The sequence below is a fragment of the Leptinotarsa decemlineata genome, unplaced genomic scaffold (genome assembly GCF_025532065.1).
Source record: "Leptinotarsa decemlineata unplaced genomic scaffold, Ldec_3_MD MMD2_tig00001064_RagTag_RagTag, whole genome shotgun sequence".
In the NCBI taxonomy this organism is placed as follows: Eukaryota; Metazoa; Arthropoda; class Insecta; order Coleoptera; family Chrysomelidae; genus Leptinotarsa; species Leptinotarsa decemlineata.
Window position 1 is genome coordinate 10,844,423 of NW_027412558.1, and position 24,220 is coordinate 10,868,642.

The window sequence follows — 24,220 nt, forward strand, 5'->3', positions numbered from 1 at the left end:
TCGAGCTAGACTTACTGCTCGCCTCTTTAATAATAGTAATCCCGGGAAAAATGTGAATGATTCATATGTTGCCAAGTTAGTCCAAAAGTTTGTCGATACCGGATCTGTCTGTAATGTGAAACACCAGCCATGGAAACCGATCAGAAATGAAGCAGTGGAAGTCGCTGTTTTGGGACATGTTGAATTGGATCATACTCAAAGTACCCGTCAGCTTGCTGCAGTCTCAGGTGTCTCCCGTTCGTCCATAATACGGATATTAAAAGCCTATAAATTTCATCCCTACAAAATTAAATTAGTACAGGAACTCAATGAAGATGATCCTGATAGAAGGCTGCAATTTTGTGAACAACTGAGCCAGCTACTAATTGATGATCCGCACCTATCATTCAACACGTGCTTTTCCGATGAGAGTACATTTTTTTTGAATGGAGCTGTGAATAGGCATAATTGCCGTTACTGGGATGACAGTAACCCACACTTATTCCGAGAGGTCCATACTCAGTACCCTCAAAAAATCAATGTCTGGTGTGGCATATTAGGTAGTCAGTCATATCGTAGGGCCACTTTTTATTCCTGGTAATTTAACTGCTGGGGTTTACCTGAACATGCTTGAAGATACAATTGATCCTCTCATAACAGAAATAATTGAAAATGACCAAAATCATAATGATGATCGGCTTCATTTCCAGCAAGATGGAGCACCTCCTCCGGTAAGAGAGTTTTTAGATGACCGGTTTCCTGGACGGTGGATTGGAAGGAGAGGCCCTATCGAATGGCCTGCCAGGTCACCTGATTTATCGCCTTTAGACTTTTTCCTTAGGCGACACTTGAAAAATAAATGTTTTGCTACGCAGCCCAAGTCCATAGAAGATCTTCGCCAACAAATTACAGCAGAGTGCAGAAGTATATCACCTGATATGCTACAGAATGTTAGGAATAAATTTAAACAAAATCTGTATTATTGTATGGAAGCAAATGGGTCACATTTTCAGCACTTGCTGAAGTAGGATTCTACTAAGTCAATTACACATTTCAAAGTACTGGGTTGTAGTTGTTTTTCTTCATAATACCTACATGTTTGAGTGAAATACAACAAATTAGGTATCATTGGAAAGATAATTTTGTGCCCTTTCAAATGATATATCACTCGACCCCAGTTTCCATTTAAAATTTTAGGGTTGTTATTCACCCTCGCTAGGAGGTTGAAGGCACAGGTAGAAAAATACATCTAGCGATTGGCTGCATAAGTGAAACTAGCACAGATAACATTTCCTAGAAGTCCGTGCTTGATACGGGGTTGCCAGAATAAACTTTCAGGAGATTTTGCGACTGTTACACCTTATCCCGTGTTACAACCTGTCTCGGTCTCCCCTACCTTGTAAAACGAGCGCGTCGTCATTTCATTCTTTTCTAACATAGTGAAACATAACCAGTGTGAAGGTGGCCATGCGTTTTCATCCATGTGTTAGGTGAAAGAGAGGCGAGCGCGCTATTCCGCCATAGGTCGTTTCACCGCAATTATTCACATGGCTAGCCATGGAAGTTTTTACATTGATAGACTCATTGCTGGAAACGAACTGATGTGATTGGAAATGATTCAAATGATGATGAAAATCCTTTTTTTCATGAAATGAACCGCATTTTATTGAAATTGTACAAACAACTGATAATAATAGAAGCAGAAAAATAATTCCAAATAGAAATTCGTTGCTAGGAATATTTTTTCTGTCAATTAATTGAATACACCCCCGACTACCCTTAATTCAATTTTCATAAAAAAAAATCATAAGTCCTTGCAAAAACACATTGCTGAGAGTATTTTTTCATAAAACCATCGAATTTGGCATGCTTATTGACCCCAGAGGGGTCACTGATTTTGTCTCACGAAAATACACCCCCTTCTACCCTTAATTCAATTTTCATTAAAAAAAATCATAACTCCTTGCAGAAATACATTGCTGGGAAAATTTTTCCATGAAACCATTCAATTTGGCATGCTTATTAACCCCAGAAGGCCCTTCCACCCTTAATTCAATTTTCATAAAAAAAAATTATAACTCTTCGCGAAAACACATTGAAAGTTCATTCATAACCGTAACTTTCTGTCAATAACTGAAGCAGATTATCAATTTTTTCCAGAATCATATTATTCGCAGCATTCACAATGGGTTTCCAATGATAGTGTTGAATAAGTTTCGAAAACCAAATCCATTGATCTAAATTTTAGTCGTAGTATTCACACGTAGAAAAAAATCATCTATTTCGAAACCACTATGCTCTTCAACTTGTAGATAGAAGGTGTTTGAGTTAACTTTCTTGGAGATCATTCCAGCAATGTGTTTCTGCAAGGAGTTATGAGTTTTTCTAATGAAAATTGATTCAAGGGTAGAAGGGGGTGTATTTTCGTGAGACAAAATCAGTGACACCTCTGGGGTTAATAAGCATGCCAAATTCGATGGTTGCATGGAAAAATATTCCCAGCAATGTATTTCTGCAAGGAGTTATGATTAATGAAAATTGAATAAAGGGTAGAAGGGGATGTATTTTCGTGAGACAAAATCAGCGACCCATCTGGGGTTAACAAGCTTGCTAAATTCGATTGGTTTCTTGAAAAAATACTCCCAGCAATGTTTTTTTGCAAGGACTTATGTTTTTTTTAATGAAAAGTGAATTAGGGGTAGTTGGGGGTGTTGTCTCGCGAGACCAAATCAGCGACCCTTCTGGGGTTAATAAGCATGCCAAATTCGATGGTTTCATGAAAAAAAATTCCCAGCAATGTGTTTCTGCAAGGAGTTATGATATTTTCTAATGAAAATTGAATTAAGGGTACTCGGGGGTGTATTTAATTAATTGACAGAAAAAATATTCCTAGCAACGAATTTCCTTTTGGAATTATTTTTCTGCTTCTATTATTATCAGTTGTTGTACAATTTCAATAAAATGCGGTTCATTTCATAAAAAAAAAGGATTTTCATCATCGTTTGAATAATTTCCAATCACATCAGTTCGTTTCCAGCAATGAGTCTATCAATGTAAAAATTTCCATGGCTAGCCATGTGAATAATTGAGGTGAAACGACCTATGGCGGAATAGCGCGCTCGCCTCTCTTTCACCAAACACATGGATGAAAACGCATGGCCACCTTCACACTGGTTGAAACATACACGTCCTCGATTACCCTGCGTCCGTGATTCCCCCACCTTCCCCTACTCAAAATTCCGGCCTCAGTCTAGGTATTCAAATTTATGTCTTGGAAAGCCTACTTTGAACTCAATTCTGATATCAAACAGACCAAGGTCAATTTTTCCAATGGAATATTGTGTTTCTCCATGAAGTATAATGTAAAAAATGAAAAAGACATGTTTAGCAATAAGCGCATCTTCTTTCCGGTTAGGCCAAGAACTACTGAGAGTGAGCGAGAGAGAGAGAGATTGAACGACAGAGATGGTTTGAAAGAAAACATGAGAAAACGATGAACAATGAAAGGAAAATCAGCCATTTTCAGTTTTAACTACTTTTTACTGAAATCATCAATATTATCTTATCTTGGTTTTGTGTAATAATTCTTGTTATCAATTTCAGATGATGAGCCATCGACGGACACTTTACTACAAAGCCCCCCGCAGGCTACTAGTGCCGGTACTACTGGACCTATTTTAGATCTCAATTTGAACAAAACCAATGGCGAAACAAGTAAGTACAAAAAAAAAAAAAAAAAAAAAAAAAAAAAAAAAAAAAAAAAAATAACCCTTTCAAATCAAGTAAGTACCATTCTTTATATTGTTGGACTTTCGTGATGAATGAAATAAATAATTTTCACGAGGGAATTCTCCAACCAGAGATGACAAATAAATTTCGTGTTTTAATTAGTACGTGATATGTATAAGTCATACGTTTCTTTTGAGTTACTGGGCGCTTAGAAATGACTCGTGTCTGATTCTTCAAATTGGCTATTAGTAAGGTCATATGTAGAACTTATCAACCAAAACTTCTGATCCTGTACAATTCCAGATATATTCTTAATGTGGCTCCCCGAATGATGTATATCACATATGGATGGAATGTGATATACGAGGTCTGATCGAAAAATAAGGTGAATTTTCATTTTTCTTAGAAATATTTATTTATTTATCAATTTATATTTTGTCTTCTTCAAAGTAGTCCCCTTCATGCTTTTTTCCAATCCTCGAAGCAGTTCCGATATGCACTTTTTTGTATGACCTTTAGATCTCTCTGCGATTCAATCGTCGCAAAACGATGTCCTTTTATGGATCTCTTCAATCTTGGAAATAAGAAAAAGTCACAGGGGACCAAATCAGGTGAATACGATGGCTGAGGCATGCCTTCGGTGTTGTTTTGGCTAAAAAATTACGAACAAGCAATGACGAATGAGCAGGTGCATTATCGTGATGCAAAAGCCATGAATTTTTTTTTTTCAATTTAGAAAAAACCGCATCAGCCGTAGCTATTAGCGGCAAACATATAAAATATATCTAAAACATGCAGTTGTTCACATTACAGTATAAATAAAAGGTTACATTCTTTAAGAAATTCAACAATATTGTTGGTATTGGTATTTTGGAAAATTTCACTTAGTTCGGAGGAAATTTTATTGTTCAGTCTCTCAACTGTGAAGAGCGGGCACCAGAACATGCTTAACAGTCACAAGCACTTCACACGCGAAACATTTTGGTGGCGGTTCTTTAGATGTTCATGCGTAAGGCGAGTGTGTAATCTTGTAATTATGACTTGATGAAAGCGGTTTGTTGCTTTGTTGTTCCAAGGATATAATGTAGCCTTGATTTCCTTAAGTTTGGAAGGTGGTGATTCCAAATTTCTACAATTTTGCAATGGAAATAGGATTTGAGATCTATCGGCAATGTTTTCATACTGAGATTACATGCTGGATGTTCTACAGCTTCTCTGGCAATTTTATCGGCTATTTCGTTTCCAGAAATCCCAGTATGTGAAGGAACCCATAGGAGGGTTACTGTCCTGTTATCTAGTTGTTTCATCTCCTCTTTAATCATATTTACCAGTACGTGATGGGTATATATTTTCGACAAAAAAATAAGGGAGTTGAGTGAGCCCGTAATTATCAAAAACTCTTTACCAGGTGCTATTTTAATGAAGGAAAGAGCTTTATAGATGGCATGCAGTTCTCCAGTGAGAATAGTGGCAGATTCATGTAAAGAAAATTTACAGGCGGTTTCGTTACGAATGCACATCCTACACCACGAGTTGTTTTTGAGGCGTCAGTGACAACTCGTGGTTGTAGGATGTGCATTCATAAAAGCCATGAATTGTTTTTCCACAATACCGGACGTTTACTTCGTATTGCTTCTCGCAAGTGGCACAACTTCAAGATAATATTCCTTATTGACTGTACGGCCATGTGGCAAGAATTCCTGATGCACTACGCCACGGTTAACGAAGAAAACAGCAAAGCCCTAACATTTGATTGAATTTCGCGAGCTTTTTTGGTCTTGGCTCTCCTGGACGCTTCCTTTGGTTTGGTGCATTTCTTTGATATCCTCCCTCTTTTTATTTTTTGAACGGGTCAACTCAAAAAATTGAAATTTGGGATAATGAAATTAACGCATGAATACTTTATTTAGAAGTGAAATTGACAGATGAAACTTTCAAGATGGCGACTGGGCGCCATCTGGGAAAAAAATTAAATGGAAAGGGGGTCTTATGTCACATAATTTTGAAGCTCCTGACGAATACTTCACAACCCTAGAATATGAAGTCAATATCTTCACCTACTACGAAATGGCAGAACTTTTAGTAGTTGCCTGAATATATTGACATTTAACTATGTAATATGAGGTAATAAGCTTGAGGTCAGTTCAGAAGATGCTTGAAATGGTTGCCTTGAACTTCTTGACATATGAACAGCCTATCCAATATTTCACGCCGAACGTTTTCGAACACAAATATTTATTATTCTCTGCCGTATATCCAATATTGAAGCAGGTTTAGTTTCGTACACTTTTTGTTTCAAATAGCCCCATAAAAGAGTCCAAAGGTGTCAAATCTGGCGAGCGGGCTGGCTATTCTGTAGGACCTCCATGGCCTATCCAACGACTGGACAAGTAGTATCCAAATAATTTCTTACTTGTCTGGTAATGTGGTGGCGCTCCATCTTGTTGGAATACAATATCCATATCGAATTCATTAGGATTCGCTTCGACGATTTCAGTGATGAGAGGGTCAACAGTAGTTTCCAGCTTATTCAAATACAGTTCCCCTGTTGAATTTTGATTAATAAATAGATATCCTACAATATGGTTTCCCAATATTTCTGCCCAAACGTTAATTTTTTCTGAATATTGGGATTGGATTTTGTCTATGAACATTGTACATTGTAAAATGTACATTCGCCACTAAAACAAATATTGTGGAGATAGGTAGGAAGCATTTCAATGATTTTCGCCATGATTTCGAAGAATTCTTTTCTTCAATCAGAGTCATCTTGAGTTAATTGGTGTACCATTTTAATTTTCCATGGATGATACCTACTCCTCTTCAAAAGTCTCCGCACAGTAGAAGGAGACACCTCACTAATATTCGCGACCGAATAAGTAGACTGTTCAGGATTTACTACCCTCTCACAAATTATTTGGACTTGCTGTTCTTCCGGAATGGACAGATGACCTTGGGACTTTTTGTTATATACACTACCGGTAGTTGTGAATTTGGATACAAGTTCCCTCAAATATTATGTGCAGATAGGACGATTCGGAAAACGTTAATTGAAAATCCTTTCGGTCTCGTGAAAGTTACGCGTCGCGCCGTAAATAAAAATCGCTTCAATTTTTTCTTCCAATGGACGATAATTGACCATTTCAGAGATTGTTGACGTGGTACCTTTCTACTAGTAAAACCGAAAACTAAATGAGAATATTCTCACTGAACAATGACATTTTTTGTCGTTTTCATAAACAAAAAATAACTTAATGAACGTTATAGGGTTGTTGGAATTGCCATATGGCAGATAAAAAGGAATATTTCTAGAAATATCGATATTAATGTGTTTGTCGTCAGGAAATTATTAAATGTTCCGCCATTTTCTAGTAGGTGAAGATATTGACTTCATATTCGAGGGTTGTGAAGTATTCGTCAAGAACTTCAAAATGATGTGCCACAAGACCCCCCTTTCAATTAATTTTTCCCCAGATGGCGCCCGATGGCGCCCAGTCGCCATCTTGAAAGTTTCATCGGCCAATTTCACTTCAAAATAAAGTATTCATGCATCAATTCCATTATCACAAATTTCAATTTTCTAAGTTGACCGTGGAAGAAATAAAAGGGGGGATATTAAAGAAATGCACTGTTTACCCATGGTAAACAGTGCATTTCTTTAACAGTGCATGCTCATTTGTTGGACATGTTTCTTGTTTATCAGCACCTGCAGCTAAGGTCACCATTGTAGAGCCTTCCTTTGTTCAGGTATCTCTGACTAGCACTGTTCAGTTAGTAACATTGCAATATTGCATACTCAGGCGATGTCATTACTATCAAGGCAATTCTCTAGCTTTTTTTGAGACGGTTTCTTAAATACTTTCCCTGTACTTTTTATATTCATAGATTTTTGTACCTCTGCAGCTGATTCACTTTCCATTTATGACGTTGATGATGTGATGACCTACTCGTTGAGACGTCATGCAAAGATCAACCTATTTCAGGAAAATCGATATTTTGATTATAAATAGTGTAAATTTTAGTTGACAATGAATGCATACTTTTTTACAGATATCGGAATACTTGTGTTTAGAACGGTTTCGAAAATTTCAACATTCTAATGTTAGATTGGTGCTGTTAATAATAGGGGAGCCCAAGCGGGGATTTCGGGATTTACTGAAGCGCGGCAGATTAATATACAGGGGGATACTTTGTACCCGGTTGAGTACCTCCACCAAATATGAGCTCCATATATAAGGTCACCTGTGAGGGATAATGGATCAGATTAGTAAAAAAAATTGATCATCAGAAATTCTCGAGTGCGTCAGATTAAGGTAGGGTGAGTTAATTACCTGCTAAAAAGTGTATATTCCAGTAATCTGACAATTTGAGAGTGACGTAAAAAAAGGGGAGGGCAGCAAAGTTGTAAAAAAATAACGTCATTTCAACGTTCTCGAGCGTAGCTAATTTTTTTTATTTTGAAGGAAATAATTCAAGGATAACGAAAAATGTATGATCTGACGATTTCCGCAAGCCGAAATAACAAAAATTCGTCGATAAAGTTTAATGCGTGCAGCTGTGTGATACCTATATTTCCCTCTCCGAGATTATATTTCTCTATTCTCTATTCACTTTGTCTCTATCTATTACTCTCTCACTCTGTCCCCACTCTGAATTCTGTTGCCATGACCCCATCACAGCTAATCACAGAGACTCGTTCGTGATGAAGATGATGATTAATTAATCAATTAATTGATAGATGTAGCCGTTACTACGAGGTAGGAAATTATAATGAAGAAAAGAGAAATTAAACTTTCTGTTTTTTACCACTTTTATATGTAACTAACGTTACTACAGTTTCGTCCTATAAGGACATTTTCAAACTAATATATTGTATAAGTTTGAAAATGTCCTTATATATTGTAACGTTAGTTACAAATGAAAGTGTTAAAAAATATAGAATGTTTCATTTCTCTTTTCTTCATTATTCAATCAATTGATTATAAAAAATGAAATTATTTTGAGCATTTTTCAAAAACAATTTTCTTATAAATACAAGTATTCTACTTAAAAAACATACACTTATTTATTTGCATGCTGTTTCCTGAGCTTTTCAATTAATTAAGTTCAATGAATTAAATTTCTTTTTGAAAATTTTTTATTTTTTTCAGATTAAGTGAATCCCTCTAGATAATCGTCAGATTATGAGACAGCACGTCTAAAACATAAAGATGAACTATATATATCTTAATCTGACGCGCTTGAGTATTTCAAAATGGTGATTTTTTTTGCACATTATAATAATGGCCGCGAGTTTGCGTCAGATCGAAATCGTCAGATTATTGAATGAGAGCTTTTTTTTTGTTGCACTTAACACCCCCTCTGAAAATCTGACGCGCTCGATGAAATTTTGTTTCTTTTCACTTTTAACCCTTACGTACAACCACCCACATCATGCAAACGATCAGATTAACATACCAACATTATTAAAAATACGTAGGACATTGATGCTATCAATATCTGACGCGCTCGAGTATGTCCATGCAACAGTATTTTTTTTAAATATTCAAAAATCTATAGTCGCTTCCCCCACCGATGAAGAGGTATATAATATATAACATTTTTTTCTTCTTATCATCTAAGCTTTGCAACCTAATAGGTCTCTATGACGCTCGAGTAAATCCCCATTTTGCATCGTGGGCTCCCCTGCTATAATGAACGAAATTATTTGACAGTGAATATGATTTTAAATGTGGAGTTCATGTAAATTATACTAAAGAATGAATTGTTCTTGACTTTTGCATCGTTCAATAAATGCAGTGATCTGACGTTAGTACATAAAAAATAGATCCTCTGATATCTATAAAAGGCTCTCCTTTCAGACAGGAAAAAACTAGATACATTTTCAAGTACATACTTATACTACACCATTTAATGGAAGAATCTAAGCTTTCATATCTTATAAACTTCTAGAATCCTGAGGGAGAGGTGACATTATGTATAGCTAGGCTTACAATATAATTTCCAGATGATGTACCTACTGTATTTAATAATTGATTGAATGAAAACGAGAAATTATTTTACGGTAATGCATATATTGATTGCTAACGGTTGAAAAATAAGAGAGCAGGAAATAATCCAAACGAAAGTTATACATGCCACAGTTGAGAGAATGAATTCTGAAACATCACGGATGAAACAAAAAAAGTAAACTTTCAAAGTAAAACATGAAATAATGTGTTTTGAAACAATGTATTGTTTTTCTTCGGTTCATAGTCGAACATAAAAAAAAGTTGATAACTATTTGAAGGCCATTTTTGTGGACACTGCCTCAGTGAGTTTGTGTAGATTTCTGATGAGTGAACAAATTTGGATGAATTAGTTAACCTTGAAATACAGGTCACTAGACAAATATTTATTTCATCAGTTGAAACATTGTATATAGACTAACCATTGAAATATTTTTGACAGTCTCTCATTTAGTTCCGCCCGATGTTTTTACTCTACTAATCTACAGATGTCGCTCTTCCCTACCCATTTTTCGACTATTTTTCTCAGCGCCCTGAAATCATATTGGACGCTGGAGTCGTGCCTCTGAAATTCATCTGAACTGAATTTCTGGAAAATTTATGAGGTCGAGGTTGCTGATTACCGCCGTAATAGCAAAATCGATGATTTTAAGTTATGTTATATCGTTTCCTTTTGTGCATGTCTTCGCCGGAAGAATTCTTTGAATACTCGATAACCAGCTGTAGTAACGTTTTCAGAAATTCCGTATCTTTTGTCATTGATTGGAATTATTGAAAAAGAGTTTTTAGAAATTGTCTCAACTGATGCGAAAACGGCGAACGAATCATTTTGTTCTTAGAAGAAACTTTGTTGAATGTAATACTTTATTGTGAAAGTCTTCAAAAGCAGTCTAGGAAATCGCAACCCGTATATTAAGCTTTTTCGGGGTTGTTTGTTGGGGGGTTGGAATGGATACCAGTATGTCTTGGCACAATCATGCAGATGGAATGGGGAATGTTCCTCAATTTGGGATTTTACAGCAAATGTAAGTTTGAACAAAATGAAGTTTAGTTTAATCCATGAGTTTTTAAAATTCACTTCGAGAAGTATTCAAATTGATGTTTCAAATGTTGGGTTTTAATTTTTAAAGGGATTCGTTTCTAATTCACATATTGGCAACAGCGCCTATATCAAGTTGAAATAATTTATACCTTTATATACCTAATTTATCTTTATAAATCAAAAGTTAAGGCAAAATATAAATTATAGTTCGATATCACCTCCACAAGCCACATAAACAACAGTTGTTTTGTTATTTATTTATATAGAGAAAGATAGGTTAGGTGCACAAAATTTTATATGTCACAGAATGTCTCGGAATTCGGAACATAAGTAAACAGAACAGCACGCCTCTGAAATATGTCATCTTTGTTTGTCTCATACAGGTAACAGATTCATTGTCCTTTATTAGTATAACCGATGTTGCCAAATGGTGAAATAGAAGCGAAGCCCTTCAAATGTTATGCATTATTTCATTCCTCTTTTTTAAGTATTTAAATAATTTTTTGAAGAAAAAAGTTGAAATGATAAGTTTAAAATGCGTTGTTTTAGAGCTCTTTCATGAAAACTACTTCACTTTCGTCAGGAGGAACATTCCCCATTGCAAACGTTGCTTCTCAAAAGCTTGGAACACTGTTCCGAACCAGAAAATTGTACACACCTCAGCAACTTTTGATGCTTTATAAAGCTCAGATGAGACCTTCTCTGGAGTATTGTTCACATGTATGGAGCTCCGCCCCTAAGTATACCCTGAACCTGCTAAATTCCATCCAGAAAAGATCCATTCGCTTCACTGAAGACACGAACATCACTTTCAACCTTGATATTCTGGAACATCGAATAGAGGTTGGAGAGGTTCAACTCATTACACCTCAAACTTCAACGTATAAGAACTCTTTTATTTGGATAACTCCGTTTATGTGGAATAAACTTCCTGCGAACGTTTTTTTCAAATGAATTGAATCTCCAGCGATTCAAATCCAATGTGAATAACTACTTTCGCACAGGCACCGTTTTTTGAGTGCCTTAAGGATTTTTCTGTAGTGCTCGTGTTTTGTCCTTAAAAAATGTCACACAATTGAAATGACGTTTATAGAGATGAATTTTGATGTCGGTAGCTTTATATAAGTATGGCACCAAATTGGACAGTAATCACTACTGTCCCTATGTATGCGGCTGCTGTATTTCTCGATATTGAAGGAGCATTTGACAATGCACTACCTAAATCTATAGGATCATCTCTGGCTAGGAAAGGTATGGAATCGACTATGACTGGCTGGATCTATACCATGCTGGTAAACAGAACTTCAACTAAAACTCGTCAAGGCGAGGCCATCAGTTTCGGGGTTACTAGAGGCTGTCCTCAAGGTGGGGTATTATGTCCCCTTCCGTGGTGGCTCCTGATGGATAGTCTGCGTGATTGCCCTTGACAGAAGAAAAGTAGATTTGCAATCTTAAGCAGATGACCTTGTCATCTTGTCAAGGTCCACGTCGGAAAGGGTAGCTTGTAATATCTTCCAAAACGTGAGGGAGCAGATGTCTGTCAACCCTAGCAAAACTGTGATAATCTCCTTTACCAGTAGGAGATGATTGGACGATCGAACTCCACTTTCCCCTAATAGTGAGGTCATTCCATTTGAAACGGAGGTGAAACAAAGACATTATCCTTGATAAAAAACTCACCTGGAACGCTCACTCGGAAAGCCAGACTGTCCCTATGGACATGTCGAAGAATTTGTGGTAAAACTTGCGGTTTGGGTCCCAATCAAATCCATTGGATTTATGTGATGATTGTCAGACCAATGATCACTTATGGTGCAATTGTCTGGTGGCCGAAGGCTTTACAGAAAACGGCCCAGGCGAAGCTCTCTGGCTCACAGAGACAGGTTTGTCCAGCCATCAGTGGTGCCATAAGTACTACACCTTCAGCGGCCATGGAGATACTTCTAGGTCTACCTCCTCTCCACATTTTCCTGGAGAGAGAGGCCAGAGGTTAGATGGACTGCATATAGACTTTTGCACATTGACAATTGCACAAATCAATTTAATGCAGAGTGCAACAGACTGTTGGTTGACAGTGGAAGTCACAGCATTCTGGAAATGACTTGTGACTTTATGCCTCCAAATGTCAACTTCGAACTGCCTTATAAAGTACTGTATCCGAGTAGAGAGGACTGGGTCCTTTGGGAAAAGGAAATATTAAGAGCAGATAGTTGTTGATTCACAGATAGATCAAAAACACCTTCAGGTCCTGATGCGAGTGTTTTCAGTCGTAGACCCAGGACAGAGATATCAACCTGCCTAGGAACCTATGCGACTGTATTTTAAGCGGAAATTTACGATATTGAATTGTGTGTGGAGAGATTGGAAGAATCCAACCTCACACACAAAGCAATAAAAATATTCTCGGAGAGTCAAGCGGCGTTGGACGCTCTTGGCTCCTACCGAGCAACGTCTAAATTGATAGCCAATTGCCAAAAACGACTCTCCTCGTTAGGAAGACTTAAAAGATTGTCTCTGGTCTGGATTCCTGGCCATACTGACCTGGAAGGCAATTAGGCTGCTGACTCCCTTGCAAAGGAGGGTGCTGCAAGCAGCTTCATCGGACCAGAACCTGTAATTGGCATCGCTTTAGGCTTTGCCAAACAAATATTAAACACCTGGATGGCAGAAAGATTTAAGGACTTCTGGGAGAATCTTCCAGGATTGGCTCACTCCAAGGCGTTTATTCACCCTTCGAAGCTTGATACCGAACAGTTGTTGGACTACAGTAGGGATGAACTATGATGTCTAATCATATATGCATCATATGCAGAGGCTCCGACTGTCGGAAGACCGTGTGTGTTGCCTCTGTTTGGAACATGATGAAACAGCCTGCCCCGCCGGGGACCGAATCAGGTTTTTAGAGTTCAGCAGAGCCATTTGGCCTTAAAGACCACTCACCATACAAACTAATCGGCATCGTTAAGAAGCTGGATTTATTTTGTCGAGGAGTGTGAATAAGTGTGAGTCACAATAAACCCTTGCGGGTTGCGGTGGAGGATTGAATAGACCCACTCACATTGGATCGAACCTAACCCTATGTTTGCTTAGATCTTTAAAACTACGCAACGGATATTGATGCGGGGTTTTTAAATAGATAGAGAGATTCAAGAGGAAGGTTTATATGTATATAACATGCATAGTATAGTAAAGAAACACTGATAATTTTAGAGGTTTCTAATGTGACGTCGTAAATGAATTTTTTTTTCACTTAATTGCAAACACTGGCTGAACCCTACCAGATAGGTCGAAATATTGTACTACAGTATTGTATGTACACCTTAGAGGTCTACAAAAATGTCAGTGATGGTATATGTCTATCTCGTGGGGATAACCCAGAATAACCATTTTTTATCCTTTACTTTTTTACGACGCGAATTTTAGCAATACAGCGTTAATGTGTATTCAATTAAGTACTTTAAGTACATTGTGCATTCAATATAGATCAATATGGCCCTTCACATCATGTAATTTAAATGAATATTTTCGAAGATATTACATATTTTAAATGCAGGGATATAGCAGTTGCGGCCGTACCGGCTGGGGGGCCGGCGCCGCGTGCCTATAAATAGCCCGTCGAAGGCATCGCTTCACCTTATAGCACTTTATGATTAACAGCGATCGCATGCGTCGCGGGTCGCTAGTGAATTATATTCAAATATTCTTTAATGAATGGATATTACTATTGAAACGATACTAGTTCTAGAGTGAAGAATATTACACCTGCTTGCCTTGCTTTCGCACTAATTTTGAATCCAAACATAAATCAAATCAATTTCAGGTGAGTTTGTTGAAGCAACTCCAAGTAAATTTGATTGATTGTTGATTCAATACCGTTTATAGGTAATCGAGGCTGTAGTGGGATTTTTGGAAAACTAGAATAGAGTTGAATTAAAAATTGCTTACAGTTGTTTCAAACCAGAACCCAATAAGAAAGTATTCGAGAGCAAATACCAGACAACTCTGTATCGATCCACCAAAGCGTCATCATTTGCGCCAGGCTGGAACACGAATGCAACCAAAAAAGAAAGAATTCGAGATCAAACACCAGATACCTCTGTTTCGACCCACCAAAGCGTCATCATTTGTGCCGGGCTGGAACACGAATGCAACCATAAAAGAAAGCATTCGAGATCAAACACCAGACTGCTCTGTTTCGACCCACCAAAGCCTCATCATTGGTGCCAAGCTGGATCACGAACGCAACAAAAAAAGAAAGCATTTGAAATCAAACACCAGACTGCTCTGTGTCGACCCATCAAAGCCTCATCTTGGTGACAGGCTGCAACACAATAGCATTGTGGGACTCAACTACCTTGGTGAGGCGGGTTTACTTACATGTCTTTTAAAGACATATGATACCAGCAATGCCTTCATGGGTCAGCCTATTATTACTGATAAGACATTGGCGTATCGAAACCGCTACCGCCACTAGTTGGCTTGTCCACATTTCTTCAAAAGCACGCCCTTCGTGTAAAAATGGAAACCTTTCCTTGGCGTAACTGCCCTGATCCTTCTATTATATTCTCGAACGTTCCAGATTGTTCCAGAATATTCCAAAATGATCCGTTTCGTCCTGGAATCTTGTGGATTGCTCTAGACTGTTCTTGACGGTTGTAGAATTTTCTGCAACATGTAAAAACGGGGCCCTCCTTCATGAATGGAAAATGGAGAGCTACTACAGCATACAATTCGCTTCATCGGTCAATAATGATCTGGAGTGTTCCTGCACGTTCCAGATTTTTACGGAACACTCCACCACAATCCAGTATGTTCCGGGCTCAGTATATTATGGAATGCTTTCGAACACTATCGAATGTTCTAGGCAAAACTTCTATCTTCAAAGGCAAGTCTTTCAAGTGAAAAACTGGAAACTTCTTCAAGGATGGGGGATGATAGAGAGCTATCACACCATATAACTCCCTTCATCTTTCCACAATAATCTGGGATGCCCCGGGATTTACCGTTCTAGAATGTTTGGAATATTCACAAATATTTAGGAATGTTTTCGAATACTCTCGAATGTTCTGGACTGTTTTAGAACTTTCCAGAAGGCGCAACATTTAGCCCTTATGTCTTTAATAGCCTGTTCTTAAGGTAAAAATGTGAACTTTCTTTGAGGACAAGCCAGTGTGAAACTATGATAAAAAAATGATGAATATATTCTGCCTCCTTTGCGATACCGAGTCGGCTAGTTTAAATATAAATTAATCAGTAAATAACTACAATTAACAAGAATTCATCAAGAATTTCCTCTGAGTAAATCAAAAATAATATATCAATCGCCATCATTACTCGCATCATCGAAAAATTCAAATGAAAATCTCTTGAGATTTTTTCCCTCGTTCAATTATCTGTCAGAATAGCTCGTTTTGTATAACGAACGATCTCTTCTTGACGGAAAGAAGATGAAAAATATCAAAATACCTATTTTCGTCAAAAAAAAGAATATTATTACAGTTCTGAAGCGGTAATCTTTTCATAATCAACGTCAGATTTTATAGTCGCTGATCTTGGAAAATCTTATTCGAAATGAAATTTTATTATTAACGTCTGTCTCCGAAAGCGCACTTCGGATGAATTCGATTACGGAAATACGGAAACGGCAGAGCGATTTTGGCTTATTCCAAAAAGGAAACTGAGGATTAGTCTATTTTAGGCAGGGCCGGCGCGACCGTATAGATGAGCTAGGCGATCCAAAATGTGGAAAACTCGCAAAGAAAGCAAGAAAGAAAATGACCACAATAATATTATATATATTTTCATGAAGATATGTAAATCATGCATTACAATTCTATTCAAATACATTGTTAGTATCCACAATCGTCTTCGGGTGACTACTGGACTATTCCTTCGGGAGATGCCTATTTATAGGTCATTCAAGCGTTTTCACCTATCCCCTCTTCCCTCTCTCCGCTTCACCGGTTTAGCGGAAGATTGCCGTTCGGCGAGAGTTGACAGTTTGGCGGGAGTTGACCGTATGGCTAGAGATGACCGTTTGGAGAGATTTGGCCGTTTTATGCCTGTAATCAAGCGGAAATAACAGTTGGAATTTCATAAACTTACAGTGTATGAGAAAATATCAGTAGTAGTGTAGGAAAAACTTTGTTGGAACTAGTCATAATGATAGAGAGATGTTGAAAAGTTATATAAACTCATTAAATATCAAGGAAACAAATTGTAACGAGGCTGGAGACAACTTACAATCTGTAATCTGTGAATCATTAGATTGAATAGACGTAAATGTCCTGGTGAAGATGAGATTAGGAACGAAATTTCATAATAACCAACTGATTTGAGTATTATTATCTTGTTATATTTGACTTGAGGGCTCTTTGTTTGTACTTTTTTCATGAGTATCCAAATCCGAAAACCAAAAGGTACTACATAGCTGAATAGATAATTGAAAATCTCCTTAAACGCGGTATTACACCCTATGCTTTTTCATTTAATTTTTTTTACAGGGATATTATTACCTCTAGGGGGTTGAAGGGTCAGTTGAATAATTTTATTGAGAGTGTAGTTTCATGTATAAAAATTGACCTGTTTCATGATTTTTCATTTGTATTCATAATTACGTAGAAAACGAATTTATTCGTTACTTTAGGACCTCACTGTATAAGGATGGCAATAAAAATTAATTGAAAAACTACACACCTATTACATTGATTATGAAGGATATATTGAAATTATTATAGAATTGAAAAATATCATGGGAAGGTGTTATTTGTTCCTCACTATAAACATCTTTATTGTTCTTTAGAAATTGAAATCCCAAATCTTTGTACGTTTACAATCCTTCTCGAAGCATTTCATTCGGTTAGTCATTGCTCAAAAAAATTGAAGCTATTGAAATTGAAGAAATGCTGAAAAAAGACAGTATGTGAAAATAAATAATATAGTAAGCAGTTCTCGTTTTTTTATGGAGTTCCTCAAGGAAAGACTTTTGGGTCCGATATGAAGTATAGAAAATATATCATGCTTCTGCTAATGACATTGTCATTTTTTACACTGAAACTGTTTGTGGTAAGATGAAAAAGAATGATTATTAGGAATTTTAAAATATAAAATGGTTCAAGAAGCACCTATTAACATTGAATAATATTGAAAAAACATGCTTTCTACTAGTTAATAAATAGTAAAATAAAAAATAATTGTCAGATACGATCCACTCAAAGTTAAAAGCGACCAATCAAATAAAAAAACATACTTGGAAAAAATATAGTTCTTATTAATGAATCGAAGAGGTTTTTGTATTAAAGTGTATAATTTTTAAAATTCTTGCAAAGCGCTTTCGACTTTCGTCATCATCAGTAAGTGATCTAATTGAAAAGGAGTTTAGTGAGAATTGAAGTTGTAAAATTTTTAAGGTTAAAAAATTTGGAAAAATTGTTTGAGATTACTTACTTGTCAGGCAACAGGGAGTATCAAATTAAGTACATTGCACATTTGTAATATTTGACTTATATAAAACAAAATAGGCGTATAGCCAAGAAAATACATTTTTGGATTGAGGCCATGTGGTTCAGTCAAAGTATCATATGAAGAAGGACAACTTGAGACAGAATGTGTCAAGTGTCATGTTAAAATAATGGTACCAACTTGAGGAATGATCCATTATGGATTTGATTGAGTATGTAGAGGAAAAATATTGAATAAATTGTATTAGTAAAATGTGATTAATTAATAATTCATAATCCTTTTATGAAGGGAAGGAAATCTCTATTTAAGTTTACTTGAGTATTCAAACAAGGATCATTATTGGAAAGTTCTTTAGAAATCTCCAACTCTTCAAACAAGTCAAGCCTAAGGAAATTTTTATTATCTATTTTATTTAATATTTTGGAATTTCCATTGGGACTAAAGTTGTGATTGTGAAATTTTATGTGGTGGCCAAAAGCAGATTTGTCGGGTTTTTTTTAAATGGTCAATAATGTGGTCAGTCGGTAGCCAAGCGGTTCGGCGTAGGTGCTTTGTTCACTCACTCGAATTGACTGCTGTGTTGGTCGGTGGTTCAAGCCCTAGTCTGAACGATCGATCTTCACTTGCTACCGTCCAACCCGTGTTAGGAATCACACGTTAAAAGGTAAGACCTCGTTAATCCTTAGCTCGCACAAGTTTCGACTTCTGAGGGTTGTTGTTCGTAGGGGTGCGACAGCTGGTTAACGGAAAAACAGATTTTAAACAGAATACGAGTGAAAAGAGGTCTACAGGTTCTACCAATGTAAGATGCCGAACAATCAGAACAGTCAAGCTTGTAGACTCTACTTCTGTGTAATTTGTTGATTTTGAAGTTGTTTTGAGATTTTAAAGAAATTTTTGTGCCAGGTATGGTATTTTTTATAAATTTGGAAATAACAGTACACATATTTTGATCAAAATGAGGTAAGGAAAAATATCTCACAGAAGGTGAATTAACTGAGGTGGTAGAGTTGAAGGCCAATCTTCTATCTGATCTGAGTTTAAATTTCAATTCATTTCATCCTATGCAACATAAAATGGCTTCCTTCAATTGTTATGTTAACAGATTGTTGAACATTCCCTTATCTCCCTCCAATTTCAATTTAGAATTGAATACTTTAAAACAGATTGCTGTCAACAATGGTTATCAACCATCCATTATTTACAAATTATTTAAATTTGAACTCCGATCAGATAGAAGATTGGCCTTCAACTCTACCACCTTGGTTAATTTACCTTCCGTGAAATATTTCTCCTTACCTTATTTTGATCAAAATATGTGTACTGTTATTTCCAAATTTATAGAAAATACCATACCTGGCAAAAAAAAAAAATTAATCTCAAAACAACTTAAGTAACTTTTTAGTAAAAATTCCAAAGACAAAATCAACAAATTACACAGAAGTGGAGTCTACAAGCTTGACTGTTCTGATTGTTCTACCATCTTACATTGGTAGAACCTGTAGACCTCTTTTTACTCGTATTAATGAACATTTAAAAAAACCTGACAAATCTGCTTTTGGCCACCACATAAAATTTTACAATCCCAACTTTAGTCTCAATAGAAATTCCAAAATATTACATAAAATAGATAATAAAAATGTCCTTAGGCTTGACTTGTTTGAAGAGTTGGAGATTTCTAAAGAACTTTTCAATAATGATCATTGTTTGAATACTCAAGTAAACTTAAATAGAGATTTCCTTCCCCTTCATGAAATGATTATGAATTATTAATTAATCATATTTTACTAATATAATTTATTCAATATTTTTCCTCTACATACTCAATCAAATCCATAATGGATCACTCCTCAAGTTGGTACCATTATTTTAACATGACACTTGACACATTCTGTCTCAATTTGTCCTTCTTCATATGATACTTTGACTGAACCACATGGCCTCAATCCAAAAATGTATTTTCTTGGCTATAAGCCTATTTTGTTTTATATAAGTCAAATATTACAAATGTGCAATGTACTTAATTTGATACTTCCTGTTGCCTGACAAGTAAGTAATCTCAAACAATTTTTCCAAATTTCTTAACCTTAAAAATTTTACAACTTCAATTCTCACTAAACTTCCTTTTCAATTAGATCACTCATTTTCAGGTGAGCACTGATGATGACGAAAGTCGAAAGCGCTTTGCAAGAATTTTAAAAATTATTCACTTTTATACAAAAACCTCTTCGATTCATTAATTCAAATAAGTATATTCAGCTTTTCCAAATCTTTTTATAGTTATTATGACTGGTGGACATTTAAAATGGTATCATCAAATTTCTAAATACCTCTTACCAAAATTTTCAAAACATCTTTTTGTCAAACATTTCAAAGTACTCTATTCGTCTTCAATACAATTTGAGTTTAACATATGATTTAAAATATGTATAATAATTTTTGAGAAAATATCAAGGAACCTTTTTGAAAATGAAAAAAATATTCATTTCCATTAAACAAGATTTAAAAACTAAATTTAGAGAAGTTACTTAAAACTTACTTAAGAAGATGGTACAAAATATACAAATGTTCATTTTAAAGAAAATATTGATATACTACCGGATCGTATAAAATATACAAAGACGTTATATGCATACAAAAATAAACTATTAAATTGCTTAGTTAGTCACATCTGATTGACCTATTATTTATTCATGACTTACTGAATATAAGAAGTTTCTCATTCAATAATGAAAATCTTATTTATTCAGTGATTCTATTATTAAAATCAGAGTATCAGGTAGTAGAAATATTGAATATTTCATGAAACTTTCCTTTCATTGTTGCCATTTATTAATATTAATATCGCTCACTACTAGTGTTACACTTCATTTTCTAGGTCATATTGTAATTTTTTTTTAATATTGTTATTTTTTTTATTTACTTTCGAATTTATGAGTCGTTCCTTGAAGAATCAAAATAATTGGTCTTTTTGCATTCCTGGGACGATGTCTGCAATAAGTACTAACAAAACGTTATTTTGGATTTCTATCAACTTTCATCTTCAGATATTTGTCTATTTCCTGTTCGTGGTAATGCGGAAATAAAAAAAATCTTATCCTAAACACTCTAATTCATCAGTAGAAATACAGATTTTCACCGATTGATGAAATACGTAGATATTTTTATAGTCTTGAAACATGATTTAATATGAGACATATGTTTCTCTGAATATTTTAATTATGAAAAAAATGTATATTGACTATCCCATAAGAAATATCAAGATGACGATCATATATACATTATTTCTGTGATAATCTCATCACGAACGTAATTGTTCGGAACTATTTTGGTTTATCTGCAGAAAACCATCGTGTGATTGATATTCTGCAAATACAATGTTCACCGAGACTGGTTCAAATATTCAATATTGAATATTGAATATTTATATCGCCAATTAACATGAGTTAAGCGAATATTTGAGCAAGGGCCAAAAGGATAGCAGCAAAAAAGTCCAGAATTCTGTCTGGAGAAAATGTACATTGACTTATAGATGAGATCACCGATTATCACTGCAAAATATTTTATATGATGGAATCGGCCGATACTTGATGAAAATCCATAACTAACGTATTCTAAAAACACTTTATTGTGTGATTTTCACTAGATAGTTTTACAAAAACGCAACACGTGTTAATCAGTTAATCAGTTGGCTAACAGTTTTTTGTACTGGTACAGATACGTAGATGATATCTTAGTATGTTTTACTGGTACCGATAGGCAATTAGGCAAGTTGGCATTGAATATGCCAATTCCATCCACCCGTCAATGAAATTCACCACTAAGGTAAATAAATCAATAAATTACCTTGACTTAACCATTACGAAAAATAACAATAAACATGAATTTGCAATTTTCCACAAACCATCGTACACAGACATTATCATACATTCAATTTTATGCGATAACGTCAGTTATAGGACATTGGTATATTTGGGTGAACCAACCAGGAATATTGCCCGTTTTTGAAGAAAGAAGGCGTAAACGTAGCTTACAGAACTAATAATAATCTAAGTAAATTTATTAAAAACAATAAAGACAAAACTTCGTTGTTGGATATTTATGTATATATATATGGAACCAACAAATGATGGGGCTAAGTACCAAATGAAAGAGTACTCTTTAAAGTTTGTCCAAGCTTTCGGAAATTTAATAAATTGTTTCCTTCATCAGGGATGAACTTTTTGAGGAAGAATAATGTCCTTCCTTCAAAATAATTTTGAACTGTAACGTTTTTCACAAATATTTTATCCAATATTAGACATCCTTTAACCAGTTTTATAAATGTATTGTATCAATGTTCATCCATCATGTTGTGTCCAATATTTTACATAACCATCGTATGAAACATCCTCATCCGCGGACACGTGTTTCTGGCTATTGGCCTCATCAGCGCGGTGTCGCCAAGTGTAAAGATGGGCAACACTTGTTTGCCGAAAGCAGGAAACAACACATACGCACGGAGTCAACAAACAAGTGTTGCCCATCTTTACACTTGGCTGCACCGCGCTGATGAGGCCAATAGCCAGAAACACGTGTCCGCGGTTTTATATATATATATATATATATATATATATATATATATATATATATATATATATATATATATATATATATATATAAATCAAAAAATAAACAATTAATGGACATAACACTCCAAAAACGGGGGGCGAACCGCGGACACGTGTTTCTGGCTTTTGACCTCATCAGCGCGGTGCAGCCAAGTGTAAAGATGGGCAACACTTGTTTGCCGAAAGCAGGAAACAACACATATGCACGGAGTCAATAACAGGAGCCAACCGCACATTTGTGGTTCCAGTTAGAAGACCTAGAATTCCCAGGCTACATCTAACATGACCACGTAGGCAGCTATAGCTACCTGCGTGACATCCGGGTTGGCTCCTGTTGTTGACTCCGTGCATATGTGTTGTTTCCTGCTTTCGGCAAACAAGTGTTGCCCATCTTTACACTTAGCTGCACCGCGCTGATGAGGCCAATAGCCAGAAACACGTGTCCGCGGTTTGCTCCCCCCCCCTTTTTGGAGTGTTATGTCCATTAATTGTTTATTTTTTGATTTGTATATCATACACACTCCATAAAATCCTTTTATATATATATATATATATATATATATATATATATATATATATATATATATATATATATATATATAAGCTGACTTGTGGCTCTTGTCCAAAACTGTATATTGGCCAAACTGGAAGAACATTTTTCCAAAGAATTAAAGAGCATAGAAATAGTTTTGTAAATAGAAAGACTAAATCCACATTTGCAAACCACCTTTTAGCAGAAGGACATGAGTTCAATCAAGAATACGATCTGTTACATTCAGAAGAGAAAATGAAACTCAAACTTCTAGAATGTTTAGAAATCAATAGATTCAGGAATTCGGGTAATTTACTGAATGCTCAATTAGAATTAAATAACTCTCCGTTACTGAATATTTTTTCAAATGTGGAAAATGGAACATAAGCTCAGATAATTCAATTCATTACAAACTTGGGTAAAAAATCAGGTACTTGAAATTCAGGTACTTCAAATTGTAGAATAAGGTATATACAGCATTTAATGTGTAGAATTAGTTATTGAGACACGCTCGAGGAAGCCATTGTATGGCGAAACACGTGTTGCGTTTTTGTAAAACTATCTTGTGAAAATCACACAATAAAGTGTTTTCAGAATACGTTAGCAAAATATTTTAGTTTGAGCGATCCAAAGAAGTATAGAGGTCACTGTCTGTGTCGAACATCATCAATTCTTGTTGTAGAAGATGGAACCAGTATGACCACGTTGAATTACCATCGTGGATGGCAGCGTACGTCAATTGCTGAAGGATATTCAGGAACAGTATATCTTTAAAAAAAGAAATTTCAAGGTCGATAGCTCCTGAAACTGTTTTTTTGTTTTTATGTAGTTAGTAGCACACAATGATGAACTGCTATGA

General features: G+C 35.6%; 1 protein-coding gene across 4 annotated transcripts in view; it reads left to right on the plus strand.

Annotated features, from left to right (window-relative positions):
• Positions 1-24,220, plus strand: part of LOC111503509 (uncharacterized) — a 324,843-nt gene that overhangs the window by 3,636 nt on the left and 296,987 nt on the right. For all 4 annotated transcript variants that reach the window (XM_074175659.1, XM_074175667.1, XM_074175662.1 and 1 more), the window contains exon 2: positions 3,583-3,693. In XM_074175659.1, the coding sequence (XP_074031760.1) occupies positions 3,583-3,693 (111 nt within the window). The remainder of the gene's footprint in view (positions 1-3,582; positions 3,694-24,220) is intronic.